The sequence below is a fragment of the Lutra lutra genome, chromosome 1 (assembly GCF_902655055.1).
Source record: "Lutra lutra chromosome 1, mLutLut1.2, whole genome shotgun sequence".
Lineage (NCBI taxonomy): Eukaryota > Metazoa > Chordata > Mammalia > Carnivora > Mustelidae > Lutra > Lutra lutra.
The window spans coordinates 151,717,544-151,735,126 of record NC_062278.1 but is presented as its reverse complement, the minus strand read 5'-3'; the positions used below and the strand labels follow the sequence as shown (position 1 = coordinate 151,735,126).

At 50.9% G+C, this 17,583-nt stretch overlaps 2 protein-coding genes across 20 annotated transcripts in view; one reads left to right on the top strand and one right to left on the bottom strand.

The window, feature by feature from the left end:
* LOC125102764 (transcription initiation factor TFIID subunit 4-like) overlaps positions 1–11,328 on the bottom strand; it is a 94,068-nt gene extending 82,740 nt beyond the window's left edge. Inside the window, exon 1 of the mRNA XM_047734285.1 lies at positions 11,122–11,328. Coding sequence (XP_047590241.1) covers positions 11,122–11,328 — 207 coding nt within the window. The remainder of the gene's footprint in view (positions 1–11,121) is intronic.
* The window catches only part of TRAK1 (trafficking kinesin protein 1), a 121,896-nt gene continuing 115,432 nt past the window's right edge, over positions 11,120–17,583 (top strand). For 12 of the 19 annotated variants that reach the window (XM_047739526.1, XM_047739516.1, XM_047739478.1 and 9 more), the window contains exon 1: positions 11,120–11,408. Coding sequence is in view for 4 of the 19 variants with exons in the window: in XM_047739467.1 (XP_047595423.1) it covers positions 15,157–15,247 (91 nt within the window). In the remaining 15 variants the exon portion in view is untranslated. Of the gene's footprint in view, positions 11,409–15,141; positions 15,248–17,583 lie in introns of those variants that run through there. The other 7 variants (XM_047739467.1, XM_047739451.1, XM_047739437.1 and 4 more) reach the window with 2 other exon arrangements.

Genomic DNA, 17,583 nt, shown 5'->3' with positions numbered 1-17,583 from the left:
CATTATCTTATACTATTAATTTCTTTTTTGTAAAGGATTGCTCTTTTTATGTCCTAACTGTTCTGAAAAATTACCAGTCTACATGAGTGCTAAGAGAATGCTGTGAGGGATGCCTGGGTGGCTCAGTCAGTTGAGCCTCTGCCTTGAGTTCAGGTCATGATCTCAGGGTCCTGGGATTGAGCCCTGCCTCGGACTCCCTGCTCAGCAGGAGTCTGCTTCTTCCTCTCTCTCTGCTGCTTCCCCTGCTTGTGTTCTCTCTCTCTGTCAAACAAATAAATAAAATGTTAAAAAAAAAAAAAAGATATCATGAACAAAGCTGACACTCACCTTCTGCATTTATTGGCATTTGCTGTGTACAACACACTTGCTGTTTGCCGGGTAGGCAGGCGAAGGTTCAATACCAGCCCTACCTCCAGGCTCTCGGACCGTCGGCGAGGAATCTCCAGCCTGTGTCTCCATCAGCAGTGTGAGGAAGAAGCCACGATGCAGGCCCACAGGCCACCGTGGAGTTTTACGTCAGGATGCCTGGGGGTAACGTACCCAGCCCTGATCCGGGACATGGTCACTGTGCAGTAACCAGGAGCCATTCATACTCTTTTCCTTGATGTAATCATTAAAAGCCAGGCTCCTCCCAGGGACCGAGTGCCAGAAAAGCCAGGACCCCGGGAGGGCTTATGCACAGAGAACTGCTTGCTCCCTTCTCTTCTCCTTGTCTCCCACCCTTGTCCCACATGCTTGGGCCTCCTTCCCACTCTGGTTACTGTATTAACTTTATCCTGGAGCGTGTCAGCCACTGTTCTTGGCCAGGCACGGTTTATTGCTAATTCAGGCCTATACGTTGAGAGGGCAGGTGAGGCCTCACGTGCTTGCTTTTCCCCAAAGATCTCTGCTCTCTTCCCTCCCACACTTTTTGCTCCCCCAAGACCCCATGCCCCTTCAAAGTGAGGACACTTGCATCTGGGCTGCAGGGCTTCCTGGTGAGGACATCTGGCTCTTCGCAGGGGACCGTTTCCTCTTTAAAGCAGCCGCAGCCCTCCAGCCTGGAATCATGGAGATTGTTGGTGAGCCATCCCCTGGCGATTCTGGACAAGGTCACCACCCTTGCCACCCTCCCCGGCTTTGGCCAGCCTCCAGAACTCCTCCAGGGCATCCTGGCAATGTGAACAGACCTCTGCTGCAGTTTCGGATTTTCCGATTGGGGTTTGAAGTGGGGCAGGGCACAAAAGACCGCCTCCGTCCTGCCTGCCACCTGTCGGGCTGGCCTTGCACCCTGGGGCTGACAGGATAAAGTATCCAGAGGCCACGCTTTGTCCTGAGTTGGTCTAGGAGCGACCCAGTGGCGCTGGGGACACTTGTCTGCAGAGCAACACGCTGGAGTTACCATTCGTCCCCTGGCCTGGGCACGCCATCTCTGAGGGACCCAGGTTTTGAATGTCTTCTCCAGCGTTGAGGGAGGGTCTCAGGTGATACCTGTCTGTGTGGGGCCCTGGCAGCTGGTCTCACTGAACTTGCTTCGTGCTGGAAGGCGCAGAAGGGGTCCTTTGTGGACGAAAGGGGAGAGGCAGGCTGTAGGCGAGGCTCTGCTGCTCAGCCTCCCAGGCCTGTCCCGTTTCGCAGGATAGGGAGCTATTTCTGGCGTGTTATAAATCTGTTGCCACCAGCTCGAGAGAGCTGGGCCTGTTACGTAAGGCTGTCAGCACACAGCCTTTGATTCCCTCACCGGCCTTCTTCTGGGAGATGGGGCTGGGAGGTGGCGAGGCAGGGCATTTCTGTTCTCTCTGGTGCGGCAGGATTATTTTTGGAAACTGGGAGATCTGGTCACCTGACAGCAGTTTTCATTCATGAGACCTGATGGATGAAATGGGCCTGTTCTTCATGGCAGGGACTAGGGGGCTGGGGGGCAGTGCTGTGTGTGGGCTGGTTTGCTTCTGTCCTAAGCAAGGTTTAGAAAAGACAAGGTGGGGTTATATAGGACCAGACCCCATAATTTTTCCTCTGCTTGCCTAGAGTTATCAGCCTTTTCTTTGATTCTTGATTTTCTTTTAAAGACTATTTTGGGGATTCACTTTCTTTGGAACTAGAGAATGGTACAGCCTTGGAAATGGCTTTTATTTCCTGTGTGTGTGTGTGTGTGTGTGCGCACACGCGCACACGCACGCGAGCATGAGAGCATGGGAAAGTGGGTTTCAGCGAGGAGGACACGTGTGGCAGGCACTAGAGTGCCACCCCTGCCCCACCTCCACGCCTTCAGCCAGCCTAGTGCAAACCGTGACGACACTCGCCTGCAGTCCCTAGCTGTCCCCAGCCCTGGCCTCTCCTTTTCCAGGGCCCCTTTCCAGGCACCTCCTAGGAGTCCACGAGAGGTCCTGACAGTTGTCCTTGGGACCATATGGCATTGCCTTTCCTGTGCCTTAGGGTGCCCACTGTGGCTCTGACCTGGCTTTCCCTGCCTCCTCCTGCCACGGGTAGTCCCGCTCACCCTCTCCCAGGACGCTCCTTCCCTTTGCATTGTGGTTATAGCGATCGGTTGTTGAAGTTTTTGTGTCAACAAGAAATGCTTCCCAGTCCCGCTTCTCCTGTTACCGGAGATGAAATGTGGAGCCAGGCCCTTAGCCTGGCCCCACTGCTGCCTCCCAGAATGAGAAGGGCCCCATCAGGCTCTAGTGTGGGTTTGGTTTATGCGACAAAGGGTTTTGGGTGTATGAAAGCCTGCAGTGAGCCATTTTGTCATTCTGCAGGACTGGGGGCTCACCACCACCCCCAGACTCCCATCCCCCCGTCCACTGGCGGCCTCGCTCTTTCTGCATGTGTCACCTTTGTGCAAAGTGGCAGCTCCTCCCCTCCTCATCCTCCAGCTGTTCCAACTGTGCATGGTATTTTCCACTACTTTTCTGCTTGTCCAGTTATTTAAGGAGCTGCTGGGAGTGGCAGAGAGGTGGGGAGGGAGCGGTAAGACGGAGAAGTCAGGGAGGACTGGACCTGTGCGGGTGCCCCTCTACGGCCTGCCTGCCTACCCACCCAGCGTGGCCCCAGAGGTCAGACTGCACCTTGGCCTGGCTGGGGGGGACACATATTTCTTATGTGCACTTGAGTGGTTTCAGTGGGATCTTCACTTTGGGTTCCTTTGCCCCTATTATGGCAAGAGGGTTTGTTTGTTTTTAAAGATTTGTTTTAGAGAGCCAGCCCGTGAGCATGGGGGGAGAGACAGTGAGGGAAAGAAAATCTAAGCAGATGCAGTGTGAGCACGGAGCTGGACGTGGGACTCGATCTCATGACCCTGAGATCAGGACCAGAGCTGAAAACCAAGAGTCAGATGCTTAACCCACTGTGCCACTCAGGCATCCCAGGAGGGTTGCTTTGAGAGACCGTGGACAGCTGAAAGAGAAGGGGCAGCGGTGAGAGAGCATGGGGCATAGGATTCTCCACTCGACTGAACGACACAGTCGCCCAGGATCACTCACGGCTGCAATAGGGCAGCATCTTCGGGGCCATTCAGATCTAGGTTCAAATCCTGGGCAAGTTACTTATTTCTCTGAGCCTGTTCCTCTCCTGAAAGCAGCAGCTACTGGTATTACTTTTATAGGTTGTGAGCCATAAATGGGGTCATGCATGTAAATTACTAGGTTGAGTGCCAAGCCCATGGCTCATTTTTTGTCCTAGGAATGCTGAGGCCGCCTGGGTTCTGAAATAGCGCACGTGGGTCTCAGCACCTTTGAAGCACACAGCAGTTTGCTCAGAGAAGCAGCTGCAGCATGGCTGACCCGAGAGTGGGGGGGAGCCTAGAGCTCATCACACCTCGGTCAGCCTCCTTTGTGATTGACTCAGCCTCTGGGGAGTGTCCGGGCCTGGAAGTAGGTGCCCTGAGTCCACAGCCTGCATGTTACCTGATTCTCGAGAGAAAAACTGCATTGTAGATATAAATCTGCCTCCTTGGTATGTTCAGGTACTAATGCTTAGGCTCCCCTCCCAGGCGGGGCAGGCCACCTGCTTTCATTGTTTCTCCTTGTCCCAGCCACTTGGTGACGCATTGGTGACACCTGCATTTTATAGATGAGATACATCTTAGAAGCTGACCAAGGACCACAGTCAGTAGGTGGTGGCAGAGCTGGGACTAAACCCTCTCCTGTCTGGTCCCCAGTGTTGGGCCTCAGGCATCTTCCTGTGGGGCCAAAAGGGTCTGGGCTGACTCTGGTTTGCCCTCTCACCAGGCTGGGGGCGATATGGTGGGCTCCTGAGGTCTACCGGGCCTTCAGAACCAAAGGCCCTTGTGAGAGGCAAAATTTTAAAGTCGTTCCTTCAAGATTGCTGTCCCTTGGCTTTTATCAGCCCAGCACCAACCTAGGTTCTGGCCCAAAGGGGCTTGCAGTTGGAATTAAGGTTATTGATCACATGACTTTACGACAGGAAACTGCCCTGATCATGTGAGTGTCATCACATGAGCCCTTCAAAACAGAAAAGGGGGAGGGAAGAGGAGCTATTCAGATGTGGAGGGAGGGGACTGTAGGTTCCAGGTGTGAGAAGGACTCGACGGGCTGTTGCTCTGAGATGTGGGGGTCACAGGCAAGAACCTGGGAAGTATGACAAGGAACACAGGATTCCTAGGAGCAAAGGCTGGCGCCCAGCAGAGAGCCCAGCAAGGAAACCGGGATCTCATTCCTGCAAACAGAGGAAACCGATTGTGACCAACAACCTGAATCAGCTTGGATTCCAGCTCTTCCCCAGGGCACCAGGAAGGAGCATGGCCCTGCTGACCTGTTGCCCGGGGCCCAGGGGTCTCATGTCAGATTGCTGATCTAGAAAACAGTGAGTTGGTAAATAGGTGTCATTTTAAGCCAGCAGATGTGTGGCAGCCTGCCATTGTGTCAGTGGAGGACTAATATAATCCTGATGAAAACTTTTGCTGTACTTGGACCTGTCTGTTCAGAATTACTAAACTATGACAGCAGGTCCTGTGGCAGATGTATTGGATGCCTTTGCCCAGAAAATGGAGGCCTTGCAAGCTCAGGCACCTGGCTGGCCATGGAGGGAGTCATCCCGCACTGGCTTCTTCTTGTCACCTGTGGGGCCACCAACCTGGAGCCCTGTTCAGTTTCCCCCCGACAACGTCTGAGTTGGTCCTGGTGGAAGCTCCTTTCTTTGGCTCTTGGGAAATAGCTGATTCCTGCCTGCGCAGGGTGGCTGTATCTGCATAGTATCACTTGGCTTTCCTCTCAGAAGTCCCTTGTATGTGGGTGAGGGAGGAGGATTCATGCGGATAGTACGGGGTGGTGGGGGAGAGTGGAGCAGGGGAAGGGCTGATGACACAGAAGCCTTCCCATAATTTCCTGTGCTTTTGGGGCTCCTCATGGGGCTTAGCTGCAAGGGACTGTCTGGTTCATGCTCACTCAAGGTCTTCCTTATCCAGATGAGGCATCTGAGGCTCAGAGAGGCAGTGCCATGTCCTCAGTGTCACACAGCTCTCTGGGTTTTAGTTCTGGCTCCCAAAAATCACATGCCGGTGGCAGGGGGGACGATGAGCTTGCACCCGTGTATTTTGTCAGCAACAAACTAGAGTAAGATGAGTGGCTTGTCCTACCCCCTGACAACCAGGAGGCCGGATCATGGGTCATAAGTTGAGAAGAAGAGTGAGGCAGGGGATCCTAGGTCAAGGGCTTCAGGGTGGAGGCTGGAGAAGCTTTCTAGCTTGAATGCAAAACCGCCTCCATGTGTACTTTCTCCTACTTCTTTTCCTGGCACCTCTTTGGCTGAAGAATTGACCAGGTTGCAGAATTTCTCACTCCTCTGCTGAGAAAAATCCCTCCTTCCTGCAGGCTCTGCAAGCAGAAGTCAGGCAGGGAAACAGAGGCCCTTTCATGGCTCAGGACTGTCCACTCTCACTTTGCCTAAGCCCTTTTTGTTTCCTCTGCCTGAAAGAGGCCTTTTGCTGGGGGTGCCAGGGTTTGCCGGAGCCAGAGAGCACCCAGGGCTGTGGCTGCTCTGTTCCTGAATCCCATGAAGCCTCAGATGCTCCTGTGCGGTGGACAGAGGGGAAGGCAAGAGACCAGGTGCTAGGAATTGTCTTCATGTTGGGTTTTCATCCCTTGTCGCAGTGAAGACCTGGATTGCTGGCTCTGTGACCTCTGGAAAGTTAATGAACCTCTCCGAGCATTTCTTTTCTCAACTGTGAAATGGGGCTGGTCACAGGACCCCAGCAAGGATGGGGAGGTGGTAGAGGGTGGCATAACTTAAAGCCTCCAAAATACTCTTGACGCAGTGTCTGGTGCACTCTCCGAGCTCTTAATAAAGTTTATATTGTTGGGACGCCCGCGTGGCTCCGTTGGTTAAGTGTCCGACTCTTGATTTCAGCTCAGGTCATGATCTCAGGGTCCTGGGATCGAGCCCCGCATTGGGCTCCCTGCTCAGCAGGGAGCCTGCTTCTCCCTCTCCCTTAGCCCCTTCCCCCTGCTTGTGCTCTCTCTCAAATAAATACTATCTTAGAAAAGAAGCTGATATGGCTAGGACTTTACAGACATGCACTGCCCTACAGAATACCGGTATTCAAAATTTTGCACGTTTAGGAACGTTCGCTTCCCTTACACAGTAAATAAATAGTTTTGGGAGGGGGGAACAATTTGGGGATTTGTAAAGTTGGAGGGTTTGCTGTGTGGTTAGCACGGTGCTGGCTATAAAGACTTACATCCGTGTCTATAATCTGTTTAACAGTCTGAGAGATGTGGGTATTACTGCCTCAGAGAGGAGGCGTCTGAGGCTCTGGGACATACAGGAGCGCCTCTCTCCCCCCTGCCCCCCCAAATGTTGCTTTGGGGTTGTTGGGGTCACATTGCTGGGTGGCCTCCTTTGCAGTGGCCGCTTGATTCTGGAGTCTGATTGGGTGCCTGGCTCTCTTTATTTCTGATCCTTGAGCTCTTAGAGTCCCCAGCAGAAAACTGCATTATGAGTAAAAGCGCTGATAAACCACTGTTCTGGGAAAACTGATTTTTGAAGCGGTACGGTGTCTCTCACAGCACTCCTGGACTGGCTGCCCAGCTGCACTTAGGGGCAGGAGAGAAGCATCGTCACCCCTCCCCCACCATCCCTGAGGTCTCCCCTGGGTTGGGGGCCGGGGACAGGACTCATGCTCTGAGTTTCTTCAACCTAGAAACTGGGTGAGGGACCGGCAAGCCAGCTCTTGAGGGTTTTCCGGGTTAGGCTTCCTGATTTCTGAGCTGTTGTGTGTGGTTGATCTTACACAAAATCACACTTGGTGTGTATCAGTCAGTAATGGGAAGGAGGTTCAATAGGCGCCCTCCTGCAGAGCCCACAGGGTGTGGTCTTCACACCCCCCCCCCCCAACCATCACTGCAGATGCGCTTCCGAGAGATTCCTCAAGGTCAGTAGTGGCGTTGTGACTTGCGATGGGGTTCCCACAACACTGATCCTCAAACTACCACTTTGTAGCTTGAGGAGATCCTCAGAGTCATTGGGACCAAATCCCTTGTCCCTCACTCATGACTGTTTATTCTGTAAATATTTACCTAGTACCCAGCAGGTGCCGGGACTTTCAAGATGCTCACAGTGTGTGGGAGACAGGAGGATGGGGGCAGGGGGGTTGAGTCAGACTCTAGAGGCTTTTCCCAAAGTAAACTCCGTTAGGTAAACGCCTGGCAACTGGGTACCACGTGGAGAAAGGTTTCACAGTGAAATAGTATGGGAGATGCTGGCACGTGAATAGGATGGTCGAATTTGCAAATCTGTGATTATTTTGAGAATGTTAGATGTGCCTGGCACAGAGGCGTGTGTCTTAGGTGCATTAGCTCCTCTTCCAGAATTTCAGTGGTTTGGGTTGGCTGCGATTTGTAACTATTTTTTTAAATTAATTATTTATTTTTTAAAAAGATTTTATTTATTTGAGAGAGAGAGACACAGTGAGAGAGGGAGCAGCAGGCTTCCTTGCAGCAGGGAGCCCGAATGTGGGACTCTATCCCAGGACCCCTGGATCATGACGTGAGCGGAAGGCTCAGATGCCTAACTGAATGAGCCACCCAGGCATCCCTGTAACTGTTTTTGTGTTTGTAGAAGTTCAGGTTGTTTTCCATTTGACTTTAATGGGCGAGAGATTGGTCTTTTCATTTCAAGAAGGGCTTCTCAGTACAGTGGAATATTATTCAGCCTTTAGAAAGAATGAAATTCCAACAGATGCTCCAACGCAGATAAACCTTGAGGATATTATGCTAAGTGACGTAAGTCATTTGCAAAAAGACACGCTATGGTTCTACTCACATGAGGCACTTAGAGTAGGGAATTCATAGGGTAGAAAGTAGGTTGTGCCAGGTTGTGGCAGGAGAGGAGGCTGGGGGCTGTTTAATGAGTGCACTTTCATTTCTGCAAGCTGAAAAGCGTTCTGGAGATTGGTTCCACCACGATGGGAAGGTACTCAGCACTACTGAGCTTTATGCTTAGAAACGGTGGAGAAGGTACATTTTATGTTATGTGGGTATTTTTTTTTTTTAACCACAACAAACCAAAAATATTATGACCAAAGAAAGTCATGTGGTGAGCATTAAAATTTACAAATTATGGGATATGATGTACCTCAGGTGCGGCGTGCATGTGAATGCCCGTGCCTATGTACTTAATTCTTTTTCACTGGGGTTGGAGATGAGAAAATAAATTGGAGTAGTTCTGTTCTACTTAAAAAAGAGAGGCCTCTCAAGCTTCTGAGGGCTTTGCCAGTTGCAGACCATAATAAGTGTACTTTGTGCTTCAAAATGGCTCCTTGTGTTCCCGTTTGAGGCTTGAGTGAGCATTTGCTGATGTGTCCAAACTATGTTTTTTAGAAAGTGCTTATACTTACTTGAGCTATTTGTTTTTTAAGATTTTATTTATTTATTGGAGAGAGAGAGAGAGAGAAAGAGAGCATGAGCAGGGGGAGGGGCAGAGGGAGAAGCTGGCTTCCCACCGAGCAGGGAGCACAACATGGGGTTCAGTCCCAGGACCCTGGGATCATGACCTGAGCCAAAGGCAGACGCTTAACTGACTGAGTCACCCAGGCGCCCCTGGAACTATTTGTTTTATAACAGTATGTTCCTGGGGTGAGGGTAGAACTACTGTAAATTGAAGCAAAGGCGCCAGGAGGCAGGACAGTATCAGTTTAGGGCTCGTAATCACCAGGATTTCTGCCAAACCCTTCACTTTATGGACCGTGAAAGCAAAAGTTGTATAATCCATGGTTGAAGTTGTCTTTAAGAAATCTGTATATTTGAGACCCCTTGTTTAAAAAAAAGAAAAAAAAAAGGATACATTGAGGGATACATTGAGGGTTCAGTCTGTTAGCAGATTTAAAACTTTTGGAAGGCCCCGTTCATCCTCTCCCTTCCCTCTGGGCAGGGTGTCTTTCCATGGTGATGACATCACCTGGGCCCTGAAGCTTCTTTTCAGGGTGGCATGGTTGCCTTGTCTCTGGTGGAGCTGTAATTGAACCCCTTACCCCCACTCTCTGTGGCGGAGTTGGGTTGTTGTTAGCATTTCACCGTGGTAAACATCCTGGGCCCACAGCCAGCTAGGCTGCCCTCCTGAATTTATTACTACCCCTCCCACCCCAAGTAACGCCTAAAACTGTTTCTTAAAAGTCTTGCCAAATTGAACCTTTTTATAATTTTTAAATCTTTGTCCGTCTGATAGAGTTTTTGTTTTTGTTTGTTTGGATCGCTATTAAGGTTCCTTAATATTGTTTAGTGTGTGTGTTTGTGTATTCTTTTTTGGGGACTAGAGAATCTATAAATCCTTTGATCTTTTTTTTTTCCCCCTTTTCAGCTGTGAGGCTTGTGAATCGTGTGCATTATTTAGACCTTAATTCTCAGTGTCCCTGGCTTAATTTCACTGCCATTCTTAACTATATAAGCAGGCCCTCCTCCCCTTTGAGTTCTTTCCATTGATCTGTTCACTAGTGGGAGCCTGTAAGGTGCGGTGGGCTTCCCTGGCTGGAGCTTCTCCAGGAGTGTCAGGGATCAAATCTTTAAGCTTTTACATGTCTGACAATGTCTTTCTGTTGTCTTTGCATAGAACAGTAGCTTAGTGGGCTCACAGGTCACTTCTGGAGGTCTCCTGGTCCACCTCCGTAGGCCGCTGCAGCCTATAATATTTTTGGGGTCCTGCTTGGGAATTCCAGGCTTTTTCTTACCAGGTGGCTTCCCATTTGTATTTGAATCACTAATTAGATGTCACAGTCCAGTTTTATCTCTGGTTACCTTTCACTTTTCACCAGGGATCCACAGGCTCCCCCACTCCTTCCCACTTGATAGTTGTGTGTTCACTTTAATGAGGGCTGAATGCATTTATATCTAATAGGAACTTTTGGCGTAGTATGGTAAATAACATCTTGTGGAGGGAAAAGTTCACAGATCTAGGGCTGTAGTTTTCTGTCACAACCTACTGTGCTGTGTTGGTATTGGGTAAAATGTCTGTTAGCTTCCCCCTCTTTTTGTTTCCTTTCTTATTTAAAAAAAAGGGGGGGCACCTGGGTGGCTCAGTGGGTTAAGCCTCTGCCTTTGGCTCAGGTCACAATCTCATGGTCCTGGGATGGAGCCCTGCCTCTGGCTCCCTGCTCAGCGGGAGTCTGCTTCTTCCTCTCCCTCTGCCGCTTCCCCTGCTTGTGTTCTCTCTCTCTGTCAAACAAATAAAATATATATATATAAAAAAAAAACTATACTGGTTATTTACTGTTAACTATACTGGTTGTTATACTTAATGAAAAAAAAGAGAACTATATACTGGAGCAGTAATTCTAAAACTTTGTTGGTCTCAGGATCCCTTAAAAAATTATTGATGATCACAAAGAGCTTTTGTTCATAGGCATTATACTGATTATATGAATTAGTATTAGAAATCAAAATGGATATTGAAGCCACAGCTATACGGAAGGACACATTCCATTAATAAGCCTTCAGGGCAAGGTGTCACCCTACATCGGTCTCTGGAAAGCTCCACTGTGCTGTTTCTTTTATCAGAAATGAAGAATTTGATGGGAAATGCCTTGGTCTGCAGAATTTGTGATCTGAACCCACATCATCTCAGGGCCCTTATTTTACTGTTGTTTTTCAGAAGCTCCGCTAACTGCTCTTCTGTCTGGATTGTCCCCTAGGTTTCCTGTAAGGAGCCCCTGGTGGTGCACCACACCACAGTTAGGTGGACTGCCCCAGACTCCGGCAGCGGGGCCCCCGATGGCAGTGGGCACCTCCCCGTGAAACCTGCCAAGCTGGACGCCACAGCTCCGCACGACGACACTTCGGCCAACTCTGTGCCCCCTTTGGAGGCGTGCAGCCATGCAGTCCTAGCCTGCAGCCCGGGCATCCCTGAGGAGCACTATGTAAGCGAGGCTGTGGAAGATGCTCCCAGCTGCAGAGGGTACCGGGATGCCTGCACCATCACCGGTAAGGGGGCCTTTCCTGCCTGGGGCAGTGTGGGGGGCATGGGTGTGTGTGGCCACAGGAGTCAGTGCGGGGAGGTGTGAAGGACCAGGGAGGACGAGTGGAGTGTGGAGGGTCTGAGCTTTGGGATGGCGAGAGCCATGATCCAGACCCAACATGAGATGAAGAATTGCCCTGGAGGTTAAGGATGGGAAATTTTCTTTCGTAATTTTATTTATTTATTTGACGGAGAGAGACACAGCGAGAGAGGGAACACAAGCAGGGGGAGTGGAAGAGGGAGAAGCAGGCTTCCCGTTGAGCAGGGAGCCCGATGCGGGGGCTTGATCCCAAGATCGTGGGATCATGACCTGAGCTGAAGGCAGATGCTTAACAACTGAGCCACCCAGGTGCCCCAAGGATGGGAATTTTGAACCCTGAGCAGCTTGCTTGGCCTGTAGTGATGCTGGGTGTAGTTTGGCTCCTGCTCCTCTCGTGGAGGCTCCGTTTCTGATTCTCGAATAAAGGCAGGTGGAATGGAAATCACACGCGCTGCCCTGCGGGGATGCAAACATGGGGAGCTGGTCCTGGTGCCCGGCGTCTGCTGCCAAGGCTGGCTTAGCTAGCGTCTTACATGTGCCTGCAGCCGTCCTGACTTCCCCGCGGCCCAGGAGCAGAGCTCATCCCACTGGAGCTCTTGCTTGGCTGTACCCCTGCCCCCAGGGATCATGGGGTGAGTGCTTGGCGGGGCTCCGAGCAGATGTGGTGTGGGCTGGTGAGCTCAGACAGCAGCAAGGAGTGTTGTTAGAGACACCTCTAGATGCCTTCATATCAAAGTTCACCCCAGTTCTCGTTTTGTCTGCAGTGTTTACTTTTCTCCTCCTGTTTGAAATAACACCCAGTGACAGCTGAAAATGTGCAGATTTGCTTCCAGTAGCTTTCCACTGATCTGTCTCACAGTTAAGCGTGGGGGACCTCCTGTATGTCAGGAGTGTCCCAAGTATAGTGGGCCAGGGGGATGGCCCAGGATCCCAGCCTGGGGGCCTCGCCCTTGTGCTGATTTCCTGCCCCACGAGTGGCCCTCTGTCTGCTGGTGCCCTGAATCCCACCCCTGCTGGCCTGCCTACTTCTGGAAGGAGACATTTCCTGCAGCTCCTCTCCTTCCACGTCATCCATTTCCCCCTGCTCGGGGAGATCTCCTCTTAGCACAGAAACATGCTATGATCTCTCCCTTCGTGAAGAGAATTGCTTGTGGTCCTCACGGCCGGTACCCATGTCTCTGCTCCTGTCTGTGCTCACTGCAGTTTCTCTTCTGTGCTCACCTGTACCCAGGGCGAGCAGGGTGTGAACCTACCATTCCCCTAGCACTGAAGGCCTTGTCAGTGCAGGGGTCCGTCCATAGGCTTCATCTTCTTGCCTTTTCAGGAGGGCTTGACACTGCTGAGCACTCCCTTCTGGAAATCTGGTCCTCCTTTGGCTCCCTGATTCTCCTGTTCTCCTACCTTGCTGGCTGTTGTTCCTCCCGATCCTGGGATCCTGGGGATGTTGGAGGGCCTGAGGCTTAGTCCTGCTAGCCCCTCCCTCTCTCATCAGCACTAGTGCCACAGGTGATCTCCCCCAGTCTCCAGGATTTAGAATCTGCCCCACGCTGACCCCTGTCTAGCTCCTGTCCTCAGACTAATCCTCTCCCCTGGAGGCCAGACATGTTGGTTTAAAGCCATATACAACATCTTCCCCTTGGGTGCCTGTGGGCATCTTAAACTTGAATAGCTAAAAGTGAACCCTTTCCCACTTCGGCCTGCTTTTCCTGTGGTCTACCCTGTCTTTATAAATGGTACTTTTGTCCTTGTAGTTGCCCAGACCAATCGCCTTGGAGGCATTCATGACCTCTGTATTTCTTTCACACCCCAGTTTGCTGGGAAGTCTGTTGGCTTGGTCTTCAGTGTGTCCAGAATTTTGTGGCTTCTCACCAGCTCCACGGCATCTACCCTGTCCTAGGCCACCTTCCTCTTACATCTGGATTATTGTGGTGGCCTCCACATTGGGCCACCTGCTTCCCGGCTTGCTTCTGTGCAGTCTGTTCTCCGTCTACCCACCAGTGAGGCTTTTTAAACACACAGTCAGATGATTCCTTTAACTCATCTGCTCCAGACCTCCAGTGGGCTCCTATCGGATCATGGCCAGTGGAGGTCTAAGTGACAGGGCTTTCCCACCTCTCTGACTGTTTCCTCTGTGCCCACTCCACCCCAGACACACTGGCCTCCTTGCTAATCCTTGGACTCACCAGGAATGTGCTGCCTCAGGACCTTTGTTCTTGCTGCTGCCCAGCACCTGGATCGCCGTACCCCTGATGTCCTCATGATTCCCTTTTCACTTTCTCCAAAGGGGATTTCATTAGAGGCCATTTTGTGACTGCCCTGAACAAAGAATGATCCATTGCTACCTTTCCCCTTCTCTTTTTCCTGCCTTACCTTCCTCCCCAGACTTAGTCATGAGTTACTACTGTATGTTTGTATTTTAGGGCAAGGACTTTGTGCAGCCCTGAATCCCAGTGATTAAAATCATACCTCATGCAGCCAGTGCTTGGCAAGAGGGGTCTCTTATCCCCTTTTTATAGGTAGACTAAATCACGAGAGGTTCAGCATCCTGCCCAAGATCCTTGAGCTTGAGGGGTGAGATTGGAGTGCATGTCATGACGCCAGGACAGGAGTTCTGGGCCTCCCAGGAATACAGTCCAGTGGGGTGGTCAGATGAACGAGTGAAAATGGATGGTGCGCCGCAGTTAGCATAGCGATAAGCATGGGCATATGGGAGCACGCTGAGAGGAGTGCTTGGCCGAGCCTGGGAGGGAAAAGTTTGTGGGAGGACCCAGAAGGCTTCCTGGAGGAGGCAGTGTCCCAACTGTGTCCTCACTTGTACAAGCATGTGAACTAACCCCTGGGCTTCCAGTGGCATCTGTGCCAGCGAAATCCAGGAAACATCCAGCCTGTTGAAGTAGTTTCACTTTCTCTGAACGTGACAACTTGAGGACAAGGAAATGGTCGAATGTGGTGCTGGAACTTCAAACCCCAAAGGGCGTGGTGCCTGGAGGCTCTTTGCTGGGATGTTGGTGGCAAGCCGGTGGGGGACAGCTGAGCAGCAGAGCTCAGCGCTGTCACACTTGGCAGCGGCTGAGTGAACAGGACTGTGAGCACAGACCCTGTTTCATGGTCAAGGTGCTGGACGGCCGGATGGTGCAGGTTCAGGTCTTACTACAGGGTCATCGAAATAGTGAACACTATTCTTGGAGAGACCTGGAGTGTCCCCAAGAATGCCTCTCCGCCTCCAGGGGCTTTGCCAAGTGCAGTCCCGGGAGCCCACTTGGCATTAGGCCTCCGGTAAATACCCTCCGCCCCCGGTTCCCAGCGAGCAGTGAGGTGAACAGCAGACCTTTTGTTCCTTTTTCATTTTCAGGCAAAGCCCAATGTCCAGCACAAAGCCTTGCTCCCCTGCTCCCCCCGCCCCCACAACTTAAGGATATCACATTTTGGGTGCGTCATTTTCTCTTTGGGGCAGTTTAACAAGATGAGCCGATAGGGTGCCCAGGCTGCCTGGAGTTACGTAACCCATTGTGCCTCCAGAGCAGCCACAATCTTGGGATTTGCCCCAACAAGCAAACTGAGAAAGCTGCTGAGGGAGGCACAGCGGGGTGGCTGTGTTGAGGTCTTGCTCGCGCTGGGGTTCTCACGGAGAATCCCCTTTCTCTCTGAATTGTTTTTGGAGTGGATTTCTGTACATGGCCTTGGTACTTCGGTTCGGGCAGCCCGTTGGGGCCCAGCCTCTGCCAGGACTCTGCCAAGGCGAGCTCTTTCGGACAAACGCATGTGGTAAGAGTGTTGCTGTTTGTTTTCTTTGTGGTGTGGTGGGAAAGAAGAGACCACAGGAGAAGTAGTGTCTCTCCTGCCCTGTTTTGCTTGGCGGGTTGTCCTTGGGCACATGGTGGGGAAATTGCAATATTGAGTCATTGAAGGGCAGAGCCGAGGGTCCACAGAAGCTGGTCCCACCTTGTCCCCTCATCCCGGAGGCTCAGGGGAGGCAGTGACATGTGACCAGAGTTGGGACCAGGCCTCCCAGACTCCCAGCACTTTCCCCATTGTGGTTCTTTGCAGCAGCTAAACAGGGAGGGTCTTCAAGCTCCCCCTCCCCCCAGCCCTTACCTCTCCAACTCTTCGATTTTTCCTAATCCTGTGTCTTCATCCTGGTTTCTCAGAACCTCACCTGGCATCTGGGTCAGCAAGGACTTTTTTGAAAGGCGAAGGAAGAACAGAGTTAGTGTTTCCCTTCCTCCCCCTCTCTTCTCTGCCTTTCCTTTTTTTTTTTTTTTTTTTTTCCTCTCTTTCTTTCCTAAACGTGCTTGGCCCCGTCCGTACCTCTGATCCACACCCCAGTGATGGAGAACTTACGAATCATCTGTGCTCTGGCTTGTCTCCCCCGCTGGGGGAACGGATCAGAGTCTGATGATGGATGAACATCTGGTGTCTGTCCTGTCTTCCTGCTCTTACCAAGAGCTGACTGGGCCCAAACCCAGTAAACTGAGAGGCAAGCCCCTCTTGGCCTGTTCAAATTGGGTTCAGTTTTCAGGACATTTAAAACAATGAGAGATGATGGGGTCCTGTGAGAGTGTGGGGGTGGGAGGGGTATGTAAAGCCCCTCAGGCATGTGCTGCGATTCTGTTCAACCAGTAGCTCCGCAAGGCCAGCATTTTGTTGGGGTCCAGCCTGAGAACTGGCTCCAGCTCTGAGCCCCGGAGGCAGGCAGAGGTCGAGCTGACCAGCAGCGGCCCAGAGAATTGCTCCCACTCTGCAAATCCACTGTTTAGGATTTGTTCCTTTTCTGTCGCTAGCCTAAGCCATCAAACTTGATGGTTTATCCTCTGAAAACATGCTCAGAGAAAATATTATGGACGTTTTTTATAAGTTCAGTTTAATGTCTTGCCTGTTGGTTCCTGTCTAGCGTAAAAGTCCTCATGTGTTTCCCGTTGAGAAGTTTAGCCTGCACGGTACTTGGCTGAGTGAAACAGAAAAGAATGGACCGTGAAATATCCCTTCTTTCACAGGGTGAGTTGTGAATTAGCATCCAGGGAATGACACGTTTTCTAAACTCATAACTTGGACGTGTTCTTTTCTTCTTCATAGCGGAATCTGCTCTGTTGAGCAGTTGGTTTTTGTGCGTGGAATGCAGGAGGAAGGCCTCATATGCTGATTTCCGGAGCTAATGTGTAAGCTTCAACCAAACACGCAAACATTCACATCTGTCCTTTAAACACGCTGTAAGTGATTTTGGAGGTCCGCAGCGGATCCTCCTTCCCCGTTAGTCCCTCATCGTGAGGGGAGTGGGGAGAATATCTGTCACACAGGGTGTTCGACAGACATTGTAAAGTCTAGGCAAAATGTATTAGTAAGATTTTTAGCATGTGATCTGGAATCTGTAGTTCCAGGTGCTTGATATCTGTGTATTTTTTTATCCTCCGATTTGGTTTGCATTTTGAATTTGAAACAAGTTTTGAACATATCCAATGTATTCCTGTTAGTCTCTGCCCATTTTAAACCATTTTAGGAAGCTGGCAAATAGTAAATGACATTAAACAAAATTAAAGGGTGATCTTGTTATTTCTTTTAAAGATTTTCTTTCTTTCTTTCTTTGAGAGAGAGTGAGAGAGCACAAGCAGTGGGGGAAGGGGCATAGGCAGAGGGAGAAGCAGGCTTCCCGCTGAGCAGGGAGCCCGATGCAGGGCTTGATCCCAGGACTCTGGGATCATGACCTGAGCCAGCAGTCCCTTAACCGACCAAGCCCCTCAGGAGCCCCGAGAGTGATCTTATTTTAAAGTATTTTTTTTTTTTTTTAAAGATTTTATTTATTTATTTGACAGAGAGAGATCACAAGTAGACAGAGAGGCAAGCAGAGAGAGAGAGGAGGAAGCAGGCTCCCTGCTGAGCAGAGAGCCCGATGCGGGACTCGATCCCAGGACCCTGAGATCATGACCTGAGCCGAAGGCAGTGGCTTAACCCACTGAGCCACCCAGGCGCCCCCTTATTTTAAAGTATTAACCTGGTGTGCTTTGTAAGTGCTTCAGGACGTCGATCCCAGCCTCAAATAGCATTCCTCATGGCGTGCCTTTAGCTGTTCCGTTTTCATAATGGATTTATATTAATTTGATTTGCAG